Source organism: Lampetra fluviatilis, chromosome 32, assembly GCF_964198595.1.
Source record: "Lampetra fluviatilis chromosome 32, kcLamFluv1.1, whole genome shotgun sequence".
Lineage (NCBI taxonomy): Eukaryota > Metazoa > Chordata > Hyperoartia > Petromyzontiformes > Petromyzontidae > Lampetra > Lampetra fluviatilis.
This window is the reverse complement of record NC_136306.1, coordinates 4,582,768-4,600,699: the sequence shown is the minus strand read 5'-3', so window position 1 is coordinate 4,600,699 and position 17,932 is coordinate 4,582,768. Positions and strand designations below refer to the sequence as shown.

The 17,932-nt window shown below is 49.5% G+C and overlaps 1 protein-coding gene across 2 annotated transcripts in view; it reads left to right on the top strand.

Moving 5' to 3' along the window:
• The first annotated feature begins 15,654 nt into the window (after positions 1-15,654).
• The window catches only part of LOC144943659 (filamin-C-like), a 70,351-nt gene continuing 68,073 nt past the window's right edge, over positions 15,655-17,932 (top strand). For both annotated transcript variants that reach the window (XM_078871341.1, XM_078871339.1), the window contains exon 1: positions 15,655-16,161. In XM_078871341.1, the coding sequence (XP_078727467.1) occupies positions 15,870-16,161 (292 nt within the window). In that variant the 5' untranslated portion in view covers positions 15,655-15,869. The remainder of the gene's footprint in view (positions 16,162-17,932) is intronic.

The following is a 17,932-nucleotide window of genomic DNA, read 5'->3' as shown; positions in this document are numbered from 1 at the left end:
CGTTTGCGACCCTGGTGCGGCCGGGTACGGGTACGGGTAGGCCGTGAGTCACTGGTGAGTAACCGTTTGTCACTCATTTCGGGTAGGGTACGGGTAGGGAACGGGAACCCGTACCTGGCCGGGTACGGGTACGGGTACCCATTTGCGACCCTGGTGCGGCCGGGTACGGGTAAGGAATCAAAACCCGTTTGCGACCTCTGGTTAGGGGTTAGGGATAGTACGAGTGGCTACTCGGCTGGTTAGTTCGAGGTAGGTGTGTTGTTTATAAATCTTTCGTTGGCTGGTTTGCTAATCGGTTAGGGTTATGTGAGCACTAGTGGCCGGTTGGCTAATTAGTTAGTGCTCAAAACCAAACACTCTCGTCAACAACACTGTGGACTGAAAACAAGAAGAAATATTCATCGGCGACGTTACGGGCAATGGCTCTTCTTCGCAGAACAAGCTTCCTTCACTTGCAACGTAGTCGATCCACAATGATCCACGTACGTGTTGGGGTTCGAGTTTGCGTTGTTTACCCAGGTGAGAGAACTCAAGCGAACAGGCCACGTAGTGTAGGAGCGGGGTCCTCGGAAAACGGAATTCATTAACTGAACCTTATGGCGGTACCCCGGGGTAACATGATGTTCCTGATGCAGTCACTTTTAGTCTGTTGATGGGCGGCGATGCGGCAATCGACTCATCTCGACGAGCTGTACACGATGCACTCTTCAACGTCGATATTTTCGATAACGAATTTTTTATGCTGATGTTTGGCGTTTCGACATCGCTGAGTAGCACCGATTTCGGATTGATTGGTTACCCCAGTCGCTGAGTTAAGTGCACCCCTGGGAAAGATAGTGTCCCAGAAATAACATATTTAATTGCCTCGGCCCATTTTGTATTATTTGGTACCCCGGGGTACCGCCATAAGGATCACCTAATGAAGCTCACGGCTGCTGGAGCAAAGCGACGTCGTGTTGATTTAAAAAAAAAAGATTAAGCCACCGGTGAGGTTTGTTCAGCTTTATTGGTTAGACAGTTTAACACGTAGTAGGCTTTCGCGACCAATATTATTCATAATAAACGGTTTTGGGTTAGATCGTGTTATTTATAAATGTGTCGTAACCCTCCACCACCCGACACGGCCAATCAGTAAAAAAAGTGTCACGTTGACAAAAGACAAATAGTTCACTACTTTAGCCCACCGGTGTGTTGAGTTAATCCACAACATTTACAATGTTTGAGTAATTACATCCAGCATCATCGGGCAATTTTGGCATCCAGCATCATCGGGCACGTATAAATAATAGCAAACTACATAATATAAATATAATAACATTTGTAACACGTGACAATCTCGTCGGGTGGTAGAGGGTTAATTGACAAGAATCTTGGTATAGAACTACGACCTCGCGGTCCTATCCCAAAATTAAATATGGATCCGCGTGTCCCGGGATGTGCAACACGAGTTTGAAGCTTCCTTAGGTCGGGTCCGCACCTAAGCAACCAGCTGCATGCAACTGAACTGTTCTGTGTGAACCGTCTCTGCAAGTGATTGCGAGCAGTAGCGCAACCAGTTATTGATCTCAGTCGAGTACAGACTTGATTTGTTAGCGGCCGCGATCTGCTCGGCACGTGATTGCAACATGTGCCCAACTGTGATTTGGTTGTTACGATCTCGAATGCGCCGTGCAATATCTTTGCGCAACTATTTTCTCAGATGCGGGCAAAGCGGTTGTTGCGGGCGCTGGTTAAGCAGCGCGATTGCGACGGCGATTCTGGGTTGAGCGACTGATCGATCGGTTGCGAGCGGTCCCAGGTATCGTCGCTGGTTGACAGCGAACCGGCAGCAATTGCTCAGCCGTCGTCGTTCCGATTGCCCGAGTCTCCGATTTCCCCGCACCTCCGATTAGCACGCTTAGCAACGTATGGTGGGAAAGATGCATACACGTTTTCTTCATTATCAAATCTTATTTATTGAAACTGTTCCGCAGGACTGGTTTCGCGTTCTCGATAGGAACACGTGATTTGGTGGTGGTGCTGGTGGGGTTGATGGCAGTGGTGCACAAGCACAATTAACAAAATAAAAACTCAACACTTACGTCAATAAAACTGTGTGTAGCCTTAACAGGAACATATACAACGATATTTCGGGCAATGGTCCTTATTCACATCATATATATCCAAGTCAAAGATGTAATTCCTAAACAATAAAAAGGCATGATTGTGAAACGTAGCAAAAAGTAACAAAAGCACTAAACATGTTAAAGGGTAAAACGTGTAATAGATGACGTTTCGGACAATTTGCCTTCTTAATATGTGACAATCTCCTGTTATATAATATTTCCCCCACTTTTAAATCCGCAGTGTTGTTAACTAATTTGTTGAAAACAAGCAAATCAAAACTCAAAATTCCTGTTGCAAGATTGTTTTCCTGCCTCGCTCGTCCCACGATTTCCTTTGGTCCCCTCGAGTTTATCAAAGACGCATTCCTCTCCATCGCTTCGGAAGTAATAACTACAAGCTTTGGCGATGATGGTGATGCTGACGACGATGATGATTATCCGAGCGAAATGCCACTGAAGCTCGCCGATTTTCTCAACCGAGAGCCGGGAGATGGGAATGTTTGGCCGTGGACGGTTGTACGCATTGTGCGGCTGAGGATGCAGCGCCCCAAAGCCTCGCGGATTTAGCACGAAGCCGCGTTGGAGTGCCCGTCTGCATTCCTGAGTTACGCACGTCTCTGTCTCCCCACCACCGCCACCAGCAACCACCTCATCTTTCAGATGCGACTCTGCGGCCGTCTGGAACGCACCTGCTACCCATTTTGGGAAGTCACGGCGGGAGGTATGCGCTTTTAAATCTCGATTGAAAACTCATTTCTTAAGAATTTTTTTTTAGCGTTCGAGTTATTATCCCACCTCGGACTTACAATTAGCACGATTGGCAACGTACGGTGCGAAATAATATGAACATACGTACATACATCTCCCACCGCGTCGCTTTCATGTGTCCGTCTCATTTCCCACCTCATCCCCCACCCTCATCTCCCGCTGTTCTTCCCTGAAGCCCTCTTGTGGCCAGCTGACCTCGACATTGGCATCTGGCTCCTGAACATATTGCTGCCATATGCAAGAATATCCCACTAAATCTCCCCCTCCTGTCGCACCTCATGTCTCGTTGTCAATGCCCCCTCCTCTCCCACCATCTCTCATTCACCTCTCTGTTCATCTGTATTCATCCCCCACCGTATCTTACCCCTCCCACCTCCTCTCTCACTATATCTCTCCCCCGTCATCTCTCCTATCATCGTACCCCCTCTTCCACCTTACCTCTCCCTGTTTATCTCCTCACTTCTCCCACCTCTTTCAATGTCTCCTCTCCCATCGTATATCTCCTTTCGACCTCGTCTACCGACTCTACCACATCATTTCTCACTATATATCTTCACTTTCTTCTCTCCACCATCTCTCTCCTCATATCTCTCACTTTCCCCACCATCTCCGACCTCACCTCCAACCTTATCTATTCCCCTCTTTCCCCTTCTCTCCCACCTCACCTGCTACCTAATCTCTCCCTTCCTCACCTGTGCCACCTCATCTCCCACATATTTCTGTTCAGCTTATGCATCTACATGTCTTCCAAAATAGTCTCTGTCAAAAGCCTTCACCCAGCGGTGGATGACGACTGACAATCATTCACGGTAGGGAACTGGGGAGATTGATTTCGTAACCCGAGGCTTACAATTCTTATGAAAGTGTTTACGGGAAAGGAGACGCTTTTAGGAAGGTTTTGCAAGCCTCTTTCACAAGGCGGCCTCTTGCTTTCAAGGTTACACGCCGTGCAAACCCGTACTGCTGGGGTCGTGTCGTCGGTGAGACGAATAAATTTCAGTTTGGGACTGTCGCAGTGAGCAGAGCATCAACCCTGTTTCAGGCAACTTGCCCAGAAAACGGTAATGCTCAAAACTGGATTTGTCTGATTTGAGACACACCAACTTTATACATAATGTGCTTTAAAAAAAAGAAAAGTGGGTTTCTCATGTGCCTCTATGTCAATTGGTATTCATGTCAGTATATGAGTCTCTATGTGCATCACTGCACCTCCATGTACATCTTTTGGTTTCTGTCTAAGTCTTGTCAGTTTCTACTTAAGGCTATGGGTCTCTATATAGGTCTGTATGTGAGTCTGTGCGTCTCCATGTGGGTATATGAGTCTCCATGTAAGTCTACGGCCGGAATTGTAAGTATATTCATCTCTCTGTGAGTCAATCCTGACCGGTCTAAACCCATCAACTCGCAGCGCCTGAGAACCCAATGCACGCTTGATCGACTGAAACCCGGATTCGAACCCAGGCTCTCAACGACACCGGCACACCGCCTTTTTACGCGGTCACAGAAGCCACGAAAAGCCAACCTGGGAATTGAACTTCTACTGCTACATTCCCTGCATCCGTGCGGCCCTCTCTGTCCTGCCCGGGCTATAACCTCGCTCTGCAGGCAGGGGGCGATCGTGTCTAACGTTCTGCAACACTGCAAGGGGGCCTTGTCACGACCAGACTGTTGGAACTGCAGGTAGGGTCAGAGGTCGGGGAGAAGGGGGGGGGTTAGCGGCATGCACGGGGCCCAGGGTTCGTGCAAGTGGCTGTTTGGACAATTGGTTAGGGGCAGAGGTCGCAACCGGGTACCCGATACCCGTACCCTACCCGATACCCGGCTACCCGTATACAGGTACCCGTTTGCGACCCTGGTGCGGCCGGGTACGGGTAGGCCGTGAGTCACTGGTGAGTCACCGTTTGTCACTCATTTCCCAACGTCTTGTCTCTTCTCACAATTCAAGTTCCTAGAATCAACCCACCCGCGCCTGCAACATGGCTTCATCCCAGAGGTCGCAATCAGGTACCCGTTTGCGACCCTGGTGGGGCCGGGTACGGGTAAGGAATCAAAACCTGTTTGCGACCTCCGGTTAGGGGTTAGGGATAGTACGAGTGGCTAGTCGGCTGGTTAGTTCGAGGTAGGTGTGTTGTTTATAAATCTTTCCTTGGCTGGTTTGCTAATCGGTTAGGGTTATGTGAGCACCAGTGGCCGGTTGGCTAATTAGTTAGTGGGTATGGCTAGTAATAGTTGACTGTTTGGCTAATTTTTTTAGGGATAAGTACAAGTGACGGGTTGGGTAGTTTGTTAGGGGTAGAGCTAGTACTGTAAGAGTGAACGTATTGACTAGTTATCTCGTGTATACTGTATTTGTTCCATACTGCTTGTCCCGTGTATACTCTACTGCATTTCTTATCTCGCCTTTAAATCGTCGCGTTCGCTGCGTGAGCTCAAATGCCATATTCGCACACGATCTGCATCTACCGTATCGTAAAAAACACGGCAATCGGCCGCGGAATCGAGATGTCAAAGCCCATTCCATCTGAGCACACTGCACCAAGTGGTCTGCGGACAACAACGACGCCCAGCAACCCTGCCACCACCACCACTGCCCTCCTCCCCTCGATGGGCTCCATGCCCACTCTGAGGAAACTGCCGCAGTGAGAGGGGTGACGGTGATGATGCGGACGAGGATTTTCCATTGTTTTTTTTTGCTGCAGTTTCTGAGTAAACGTTGGCATACGTTTGGAACTGTTGAAGCACAACGTTGGCCCAACGCCCCCTGTTTTAATGGGCTTGATCAAGCCCGTCATTCTGAGTCAGGGGCTCGGCTCATTGGCATGGCTCTGGCTCAAGTTTGAGCTGGCTCAAAACCACGCTTACGGGCTTGAGCCGGCTCAGAAGCAATGGCCATGGGTCCCAGCCATCAGCAACATCATGGCCTAGGAGCTGAGCCTGAACCAAGCCACGGCTCAGAGCCGCTCGCTTGGTGCGGCTCCCTGGAAAGCGACGAACCGAGTGGCTTGGAGCCTGAGCCGGTCAGCCGAAATGTTGTGAGGTCCAAGAAGCCCCCACCCAGCCTTGATCAACACCTTACGGCCCATACTCTTAGGTTTTTCGGTAAAGTCACGTAGGAAAAAAATTAATAATAATAAATAATGGAAATAATAGAAATAAAATAATAAATCACGACGTTTTGGAGGAAACACAAGTCTCCGTCATCAGGTGGGACCGTCACAGCTATATTTACTGTCTGTATTATTATTATTTCAAAAAAATGTTTTTACGTACGTGACTTTACCGAAAAACCTAAGAGTATGAATCGTTGCAGTCACGAAAGCTTCAAATCTATAACCTTACGGCCCCCGATCTATAAGCGTGAATAACACTGGTCAACAAAACAAAAAAAAATTCTCTGGCCTGGACTTTTGCAGCTGTTTTAGACTAATTTCAGGGTGCTGATTCTAAATCTGATCTCAGATTTGCTCTACCACATCTCATTTTTATGCTATCGGCATACCCCATTTTCATTGATTTTACCCGAAATGAACTCTGTCACATATGATTGCAAGTTGTTGCGAGTCAGTGACTGCTTTAGTGTTAAAATATGGTGCTGTATTTTAGGATAGTGTGTTTATAATATTATTTTATGTAGATATCCACATTTATTAAATATTTTTCTTCTGCAGTTTTTATTGAAAATTCAATATTTGACATCTCAAACGCCTGATGTGACACACAACACACTTTTTCTGGCAAAAACTGATGCTAGATTTCGAATCAGCACCCCAAAATTACCTTAAACCCGTTGGAATACCTTGTGCCAGAAAAAGTGTGTTGACCAGTGTATATATAATCGATGTTAGATGTCGCTGCTGATGTTGTTTGCTGCTGCTGCTGCTGCATGGAATTCCGCCACACCCTGCGTGGTGCGGTCACTGCGTGGCGTGTGTGGCGTCGCCTCCCGTAGATCGGTAACTCGTGACAAGGGTTTTCTGGCTCTTGCTGATAACGTCGAGGAGGGAGAGGGGAGCGCCAACTCACGTGGCTGGGGCTGGGGGTTAACGGGGATAACGGCGCTGGAATATAAGCGGGGAGAAAATGCGCCGACGAATACATCTGTTGGCAACATTCGTTGTTACACATTCAAATGTGTTTCCATTGATATCCTGGCCTTGGTGCCCACCTTCTGTTCGCAGTGGTGGAAATTCCATATTCCTATGGCGGGGGCAGTCTGTTCATAGGACGACCACTGTTGATTCCCCTTACAAATTGGTACTCGTTCAGTCGACCCTGGAGTGATGATGGGCTGAGTCAACCACCCCGCCTCCCAAAACAGGATTTCAATCTTGCGCTACCACGGAGCCACAACCTCATGGCGTCTGTGAAAGAGCTTCACAGCTCATCGGATTCCCCCAGTATAAATATATTCTGATTCATGGCCAGTAGTTAACAAACGCGGCCGGGAAATTACGGGGATAATGGATTAATTGTAATTGGAATAACACGATAATACATCTGAGGTAACTTACAAACGTGGATATGGGAATCGCTGGATAACGAGGTAACTAAGGACCTGGGTAACGAGGTTTAGGTTAACGGGATAACGAGATAATTGATCTGAGATAACGGGGTAAAACGCGCTGGGATCTCGTGCCAACGTATCCAAGGTAACTTACTAAACATGTCTGGGATAACGAGATAACGGAGCTGGGTAACGAATTTATATTGACGAGATAATGGATCTGGGATAGTGTGGGGGGGGGGTAACGGAGAATGAGTGGGGGGGGGTAACGTGGAATGAGTGGGGGGGGGGGGGGTAACGTGGAATGAGTGGGGGGGGGGTAACGGGGAATGAGTGTGGGGGGGGGTAACGTGGAATGAGTGGGGGGGGGTAACGTGGAATGAGTGGGTGGGGGGGTAACGTGGAATGAGTGGGGGGGGGGTAACGTGGAATGAGTGGGGGGGGGGTAACGTGGAATGAGTGGGGGGGGTAACGTGGAATGAGTGGGGGGGGGTAACGTGGAATGAGTGTGGGGGGGGGTAACGTCGAATGAGTGGGGGGGGGGGGGTAACGTGGAATGAGTGGGGGGGGGGGGGGTAACGTGGAATGAGTGGGGGGGGGGGTAACGTGGAATGAGTGGGGGGGGGGGGGTAACGTGGAATGAGTGGGGGGGGTAACGTGGAATGAGTGGCGGGGGGTAACGTGGAATGAGTGGGGGGGGTAACGTGGAATGAGTGGGGGGGGGGGGGTAACGTGGAATGAGTGGGGGGGGGGTAACGTGGAATGAGTGGGGGGGGGGTAACGTGGAATGAGTGGGGGGGGGGGTAACGTGGAATGAGTGGGGGGGGGTAACGTGGAATGAGTGGGGGGGGGGTAATGAGTGGGGGGGGGGTAACGTGGAATGAGTGGGGGGGGGGTAACGTGGAATGAGTGGGGGGGGGTAACGTGGAATGAGTGTGGGGGGTAACGTGGAATGAGTGGGGGGGGGGTAACGTGGAATGAGTGGGGGGGGGTAACGTGGAATGAGTGGGGGGGGGGTAACGTGGAATGAGTGGGGGGGGGTAACGTGGAATGAGTGGGGGGGGGGTAACGTGGAATGAGTGGAGGGGGGGTAACGGTGAATGAGTGGGGGGGGGGTAACGTGGAATGAGTGGGGGGGGGGGGGTAACGTGGAATGAGTGGGGGGGGGGGTAACGTGGAATGAGTGGGGGAGGGGGTAACGGTGAATGAGTGGGGGGGGGTAACGTGGAATGAGTGGGGGGGGGGTAACGTGGAATGAGTGGGGGGGGGTAACGTGGAATGAGTGGGGGGGGTAACGTGGAATGAGTGGGGGGGGGGGGTAACGTGGAATGAGTGGGGAGGGGGTAACGTGGAATGAGTGGGGGGGGGGGGGTGACGTGGAATGAGTGGGGGGGGGGTAACGGGGAATGAGTGGGGGGGGGGGGTAACGTGGAATGAGTGGGGAGGGGGTAACGTGGAATGAGTGGGGGGGGGGGGGGGTAACGTGGAATGAGTGGGGGGGGGGTAACGGGGAATTAGTGGGGGGGGGTAACGGGGAATGGGGAGGGGGGTAACGTGGAATGAGTGGGGGGTAACGGGGAATTAGTGGGGGGGGGGGGGTAACGTGGAATGAGTGGGGGGGGGGTAACGTGGAATGAGTGGGGGAGGGGGTAACGTGGAATGAGTGGGGGGGGGGGTAACGTGGAATGAGTGGGGGGGGGTAACGTGGAATGAGTGGGGGGGGGGGTAACGTGGAATGAGTGGGGGGGGGGTAACGGTGAATGAGTGGGGGGGGGGTAACGTGGAATGAGTGGGGGGGGGGGTAACCTGGAATGAGTGGGGGGGGGTAACGGGGAATTAGTGGGGGGGGGGGGGTAACGGGGAATGGGGAGGGGGGTAACGTGGAATGAGTGGGGGGGGGGTAACGTGGAATGAGTGGGGGTAACGGGGAATTAGTGGGGGGGGGGTAACGTGGAATGAGTGGGGGGGGGTAACGTGGAATGAGTGGGGGGGGGGGGTAACGTGGAATGAGTGGGGGGGGGGGTAACGTGGAATGAGTGGGGGTAACGGGGAATTAGTGGGGGGGGGGTAACGTGGAATGAGTGGGGGGGGGTAACGTGGAATGAGTGGGGGGGGGGGGTAACGTGGAATGAGTGGGGGGGGGGTAACGTGGAATGAGTGGGGGGGGGGGTAACGTGGAATGAGTGGGGGGGGGGGGTAACGGTGAACGAGTGGGGGGGGGGGGGTAACGTGGAATGAGTTGGGGGGGGTAACGTGGAATGAGTGGGGGGGGGGGTAACGGTGAATGAGTGGGGGGGGGTAACGTGGAATGAGTGGGGGGGGGGTAACGTGGAATGAGTGGGGGGGGGGTAACGGGGAATTAGTGGGGGGGTAACGTGGAATGAGTGTGGGGGGGGTAACGTGGAATGAGTGGGGGGGGGTAACGTGGAATGAGTGGGGGGGGGGGGGGTAACGTGGAATGAGTGGGGGGGGTAACGTGGAATGAGTGGGGGGGGGGTAACGTGGAATGAGTGGGGGGGGGGGGTAACGGGGAATTAGTGGGGGGGGTAACGGGGAATGGGGAGGGGGGTAACGTGGGATGAGTGGGGAAGGGGGGGTAACGGGGAATTAGTGGGGGGGTAACGTGGAATGAGTGGGGGGGGGGGTAACGTGGAATGAGTGGGGGGGGTAACGTGGAATGAGTGGGGGGGGGTAACGTGGAATGAGTGGGGGGGGTAACGTGGAATGAGTGGGGGGGGGGGGGGTAACGTGGAATGAGTGGGGGGGGGGTAACGTGGAATGAGTGGGTGGGGGGGTAACGGTGAATGAGTGGGGGGGGGGGGGTAACGTGGAATGAGTGGGGGGGGGGGGGTAACGTGGAATGAGTGGGGGGGTAACGTGGAATGAGTGGGGGGGGTAACGTGGAATGAGTGGGGGGGGGTAACGTGGAATGAGTGGGGGGGGGTAACGTGGAATGAGTGGGGGGGGGGGTAACGTGGAATTAGTGGGGGGGGGGGGTAACGTGGAATGAGTGGGGGGGGGTAACGGGGAATTAGTGGGTGGGGGGGGGGGTAACGTGGAATGAGTGGGGGGGGGGGGTAACGGGGAATTAGTGGGGGGGGGGGTAACGGGGAATGGGGAGGGGGGTAACGAGGAATGAGTGCGGGTGGTAACGGCTGGCAGTGGGGACTGAGTGACTCACTCCCTGTGTGTCTGGCTGGGAGGGAGGGAGGCGTGGGATGTCTGCTCGTGATTGTGTGGTGGTGGTGGGGGTTGTTGTTGGTGGTGGTGGTTGTTGGTGGTGGTCGTTGGTGGTGGGGGTTCTCTAGGAATTTCAGTCAACCAACAACGCTCATCGAGATAACGAGACACTTTATTGGGTCGCGTGTGTGCTTTATGTAGTTAGCGGTGTGGGGAGCGGTGGTGGAGCGGTTCGCGCGCTCCGCTACGAGTTCGATTCCCGCTCACGGTTCCAACACCCAGTGACGATTATCTGAACCGGTTCTGGGCCTCCCCTAGGTCGACTCGGCCTCAAATGAGTACCTGGTGCGATGTGCAAACATTGCCAAGAGGGAGACAAAGGTGGTCGGGCGTGGTATTGCCCCCCCCCCCCCCCGTAACGAGAGGTACTTGCTAACAGCTCCAGCCTACACGGGCGAATATTTATCTTTGTACTGCAGTTAGTTCGTAGACACAGCCATACATTCTTGAATGCATCTGTGTGGGAGCTTTGAGTGTGTGCCACTCGTGTGTGGCGGGGTTTCTTCAGGCAATCCCCGGTCTCCGAACGTACGGTGTGAAAGAAGTTCAACATATTGTATATACAATTGTAATTATATTGTTGTTGCTGATGATTCATCATGATTGATCATACAATAACGATATCACCATTGTTTACAATCCTGATAATACTAGTTGGTGATCAACTCTTTTAAAGAGTATTGCTAATGATTACGCTGCTGTTGATGATTAATGCTGATACGAATTATATTGATGCTGCTGATGACGATCATGATGCAGATTATGGTGAGTAATGATTTATCCGTGCCGGAGATGAATCATCTTCCTTGCCCATCCCCTCTTCATTCCAATGACCACACCCAGAACCCCCCCCCCCCCCCTGCACGTCGACATCAGAATGGAACATTCCAACTCCTGTTAAACCCACGTGGGCGCGTCCAATGCTAATTACCTGGGGGGGGGGAGATGCCGCTCACCTTCATTACAGGTGAAGTGGTTGCATTGGCTACAGGTGTCCCCCAGGTGAGGCAGGGGGCGAGAGGTTCTTTTCCTGCCTCACCTGTTCCCCTGGCGTTAGGGGGATTGAGATTTGATTATTGGATTTGATGATTTGATTCTCTTAGGTTTTTTCGGTAAAGTCACGTAGCTAAAAAAAAAATAATAATAAATTATAAATGAAAATAAATCAATTAAATCACAGCTAAATAACAGTTATTTTGCTGTGCCTTTTTACACCTGATGAAGGAAGCTTGTGTTGCCTCCGAAACGTCGTGATTTAATTTATTTATTTTCATTTGTTTTTTACTTTTTACCTACGTGACTTTACCGAAAGCTTCAAATCTAGAATTGATGATTTGAGTTAAGGACTTGAGGTGATTAGGTAACTGTTTGGAATTTAGGGTTAGAAGTATCAACCTATGAGTTGGAGTTAAGGGCTGTAATTATACAACTTAAGGAGTTGAGTTAAGGGTTCGATGTTGTGAGATATATATTTAAGCGATTAAGTAAATAGTTAAACTTAAGTACTGAAAGGTTGGAACGATACATTTTAATGGTTAAAGTTAGACGTCAGAGTTAAGGATTGGAGGTATAAACGTAAGTTCAGTGCCGGCCCGAGCCTCTTGGGGGCCCTAAGCAGAATTTGATTTGGGGGCCCCCCTCCCACCACGCAGACTCATCTGTGCTAGAAGATTATTGACACAAATGTCACACTATAATGTTATAGCGAATATTATAAACGAATACAGTGAGGTTATGTATTAATAAAAAATAAAAACAACACTTAAAATACTTCACTCTTTTATTAAAACTTCTGAATACAAACGGTCACAAAAAACATATTAAATAAATTATTTGCAAATGTGCATTAAATGTGCAATCTTTTAAATAAAACCAAAATAGACAAACATTAATCTAATCAAAAATAGAATGTTACAAAAAAAAAGATACTTAAATAATGAAAGCAAACATAAGAACAGCAAGGGTTCAACAATGTCAACTGTACAACAATGACCTCAAAATCGTTCCTTCCTAGCTTTTCTGGAGGCAAAGTCACTAATGACATCATTGTATGGTATTGCTTGGCCAACTTTGTTATTAATACTAATGACTGCAAGTCCACTTAGTCTTTCCTGGGCCATTGATGATCTCAAATATGTTTTTATCAATTTGAGCTTGGAAAAGCTCCTCTCTGCTGAGGCAACTGACACAGGCAGAGTGCAGGCTATCCTGAGAGCTACCCAAAGATTTGGGTAAAGCTCACACATCTCATTTTGTGAGAGGTATGTGAGAAGCTCAAAGGCAGTCATCATAGTTGATCGAGCAGAATGAGTTTATTTTTCCATCATTACTAAGCAATTCCACACCACACCTAACAATTCATATTCTATTGGCAAATGAGGCATAATTGCAGTATGGTGAAAAATTAACATGGTGATCTACTGCAGCCTATAAATATGAGGATAGCACTGCTACATCAGTTGCCACCATATTAATAAAATTGAAGTCTATTTTCATTACAGAAGTCTCCCCACCTAACATGGCTTTGGTATATTTTCTCATAAAGATCAATACCATCGCTTGCCAAAGATCTTAAAGCAGAGACCGCACGTGCTTTGCCTATGAAGCTGGAATATTCACTTCAACACAAACAGCAATGCTAGCTAAGCTTGTCATCGCTGTTTTCTCCAACTTAAACCGATATCTATCAACGTGAAATACACACCTACTACCTAGATAAATGTATATTAATAACATTTCACTGTTGTGGCGGGGATTTAGCTCTGGTGCGTTATATTACCACTTTTATGGCTTATAAAAATATCATGAGTCATGACTAGCTAGCTGCTTCCTCAAGTGACGTGAGCACAATTTGTGCTGCTGCTGCACAAAACATACTGTAAATAATAATGCAAACATACCTTTATCTCGCTCTTTTTTCTCCTCCTCGGTCCTTTTCTTTTTTCTTTTTTCGGCACCAGAGGGATACGTCCTTTTTTGTGACATGGCTTAGGCGTATTTATTATCGTGACGTACAATTGCGCGCACCTGCCCGCGCCCGCGCCCGCGCCCACGCGAATTGTCAATGAGCCGTGACATCCGTGAGCCGTGACAAAGCAGCAGTTGTCGACAGAATTTTCTTGTCTTGAATCATTTATTCATTCATTCATTAATTCATTTATATCACTTGTTTAAGTTATTTAATTGTAAAAAAAACGATTCGGGGGCCCCCTGGTGGCCAGGGGGCCCCAAGCAGCCGCTTAGTTCGCTTATGCCTCGGGCCGGCCCTGCGTAAGTTACTAACTTTGAGTTGTTAAGTTAGAGCCACAGTGAAGAGTTTTAAAGGCATCATCCACTCACGGAGCCCCGCCCCCCCAGGACCCCAGGCTCCTCCCACCCGGACCCCAGGCTCCTCCCACCCGGACTCCAGGCTCCTCCCACGCGCCTACAGTGCGAACACGTGCGCGCTACATTTTAATACAGATTTAAGGCACACGTGCTTATGCTATACTGTATATATACTTACTCTTAGGTTTTTTCGGTAAAGGCACGTAGGTAAAAATAATTAATAAAAATAACAGAAATAATAGATATAAATGTAATTTATTTAATTTCTATCAGTATGTCCATAATTGTATTATTTATTTAATAAAATTACTTGCTTTTATTTCTATTATTATTTCTATTATGTTTATTTATTTTTAATAAAATAATTTTATTTTATTTATATTCTATTATTTTTATTATTTTACCGAAAAAACCTAAGAGTATGAATCCTTGCAGTCACGACAGCTTCAAATCTAGAATGTATATACACTTTCTCATTAACTGGACCACATTCACTCACGTAGTAAAGTTTTGTCAAATACCCCCCCCCCTCCCCAACGGCGGGGGCTCTTCATCCAGCAGTGAATTGACAAATAGTGCTGTACATAAATTACACGCGTGACACATTGTGCATACGAATTGCAATCGCCAATGGGCCACTAGAGTGATGGCGACGTCACCGCGGCGTTTGTGCCAGGCTAGGTGTACTATTGAGTGCACTTGCACGCAACCGGGGTACACCACTCATCAGCCACGCGCAGTCCACTGCTAGATGAAGGCATCCCCCAAGCTTCCTGCTGCGATGTAATCACCTAGCACCTGCCCCACAAACTGATTTGATGACTCCATCTCCATCATATATTCACACAAACTCAGTGTAAAATGACACGTGTGGAATTGCAATGACACTGCTGTTGTGTACATACAGCACACGTGGGTAAGAGGATACAGACTCTTAACCACAACGTGGTGACACGGGTAACTTCAAAACATTCAAAGGCCCTAGACACTTCTAAGCGTGAGTGTGTGTGTGTGCATACTGAATGTGTGTGCACTGTATGTGTGCCTGGATTCGTTTAGTGTCTGCACCGTGACTTATTTTCGTGGTGATCAACCAACCCCCTCGTGTACCGTGCCGGTCAACACAGGTCCTCGTTAACAGCACTTTTCCCAACAGTCTAGTTAGGCTACACGGGGGATCTTTGTCTTTGTGCCACTACAGTACAGTACGAGTGAGCATTGCATGTTGTGCACTATAGTAGCTGTGTCTTTATATTAATACAAAACACGTGCGTGTGTGAGTGCAGTGTGTTCATTGTGTCCGTGTGAGTGTGCTTTGTGTGTGTGCATAGGACTGTTTGTGTAAGTTACACACCGTGAAGTGTGCAGTACAGGTGTGTCTGTGTGAACACTCGAGTGTATATATTACAGTAGTACAGTATATATTGCAGTATACGTCGTGTGTAGGTGTGTGTGTGTACACAGTTTCTGCACTGTGTACGTTGTGCGTAAGTGCGTGTGTAAGTGGAAGACGTCATTCACTCGCTCGCAGTGTCAATGTGTCGGTGTGTCTGTACACACACACACACGCCCCACCCCTTATCACCACCACCACCACCAACTTCGTGAGTGTCCCCCACCTCCACACAACATCACCACCAACCACCACCACTCAACCACCACTCACGCCTAGCCCCTCCCCCTCCGCCGGTCCTTTATAAGCCTCGCAGAGGCAGCCACACCCCGTGCACCGCCGCAGTCGCAGCAAGTTGAGACACTCTGGGTGCAAGTTCTTGTTGGTGGAGGAGCAACAACAGCAAAGTTCACGCCAGCTAGCAGCAGCAGCAGAGCCATTGAGAAAGTCAGAGCGAGCAGTAACAACAACAACCACAGCCACCACCTGACATCCCATCGGTAGTGGAGCCACCACGACAACCATCTCGACCATGCCGGCCACCGATAGAGACCTGGCGGAGGACGCTCCGTGGAAGAAGATCCAGCAGAACACGTTCACACGCTGGTGCAACGAGCACCTCAAGTGCGTGAACAAGAGGCTCGGAGACCTGCAGAAGGACTTCTCCGACGGCCTGCGGCTCATCGCCCTGCTTGAGGTGCTCAGCCAGAAGAGGATGTATCGGAAGCACAACCCCAGGCCCACCTTCAGGCAGATGCAGCTCGAGAACGTGTCCGTGGCCCTCGAGTTCCTGGACAAGGAGAACATCAAGCTGGTGTCCATAGGTAAGCGAGGCTTTGATTTGCGCTGGCAGGACGCTAAGTTGTCCTGGTGGTGTGGCGGTCATTAAAAGCCCTGAGCCAGTGGTGGAAACTCCACATTCCCATGGCGTGGGCGAGTGTTGTCAGTAGGACAAACGCTGTTGAGCGGTCTTAAGGGGCCGTTCATAATGGTCACTTTGTTAGATGTACACACTATGCGGGTCTTGGGGGGGGGGGGGGGGGCAATTCATTGCTGGATGAGGGCCCCCCCCCCCATACGTTGTGCGAGTGGTTTAGCTATACTTCACCACGCTGGTCATTGCGGATTTGTTAAGGGGGCTCACCCAGGAGCGGTTCATTTCAAGATCCGTGGTAGGCCAATAGTGATGTGTGCCGATGAGACCCGTAAGGCCGAAACTTACGTAGAGTTTGCGTGATTTAAACCTCTACTGGATACGACTTTCATCCAGCAGCCGATTGGCAGTACGTTTGTATGATTATTTGATGGCTTTCACAGGCTGATTTATTTTTTTTAAACTCGGTTTAAAGTTACGAAACTTTTATATTTACCCATAATGTTTCGAACATTGCCGCTGTGGTCGTCAAGGTTAGCACATTGGTGGGTGTCGACTGATCTCCCGGCGTGGCAGTTGTGAAACAGTTGTGCCAAAAGTGTTTTTGTTCGCACAGCAAATGGGGGGGGGGGGGGTTACACCACCGTCAAATGGCTCTAACTTGCGCGTGTGGTGGTGTGAAGTGTGGGTACTTCCAATTATCGCTGGCCAGAGGTCTGGCTAGTTGTGGAAGAATAGGCCAAATATCGCATGTTAAAGGTATCTCTCTTGACGAGAGGTCCTTCCGCCAGCAGTGGTTTGAGCGAGCGATTTCAGGGCGGCGCCTTTATCTGTGTTGCTGCCTTCACCACAACGCAGCGAGTGCCTTTCGTACAAATTGCCAAGCCTCCAATTAATTTCTCGATTTTCACATCGGAGCGTCTCTCGTCTATCGCTGCTAGCCTGGTTACTCATCGATTAATCCACTCCGTAGATAGGACTCTGGTCCACCTGACTGTTCACAACCAAATAGCACTGCAGGTCATCAACTCCCCAACTTGATTACATGATCTAATCACTCGAGCACCACCACACTGCAGGGGTACACTACAGTACTTTGTCGCTTCTTCCAATTTTTGGAATCCCCCTCCCCCCTCCTCCGCCACACTTGTTTTTGGACCTTTGTTCAGCAACCGTGATTTTTAAAACAAAGAACATTTGCTTGGCTGTGTGGTCGGCGAAAATCTCATAACCGTCAATACCGTATTATCCGGATAATACGACGCTCCAGAAAGTAAGACGCACTGAGAATCTGTGCAAACAGTTGATCAAATCTGGTCACACATGCGCACACGGCTACCGGATTTATTAGACGCGCACACACTCAACATTGTTATTAGACTACACCGGGGGGGGGGGGGGATGTGTCCTATTACAAATCCAGAGAAATGCGGTAATGCCATGACCTATCCGGAACGCCGCGTTCAATGCGGTGGTTTACACGGCACGGGTTTATTGATTGATTTGGAAGTTGGTGATTTGCCCGTCAGGAACGTGCTTAAATCGCGTACAAACGGAGGTACCGTTTGGGGGGTAACACAAACTTTTCAGTCTCCCTGCAGCACGCTTGCCACATGCACTGAAATATGCAATGGTTAGTCTGGTTTGAAGTTGTACAGTAGGCAGTAACAATTATATTGCACTGTTTTTATTATAACATATTCACTTGAATCGTGAAGAAT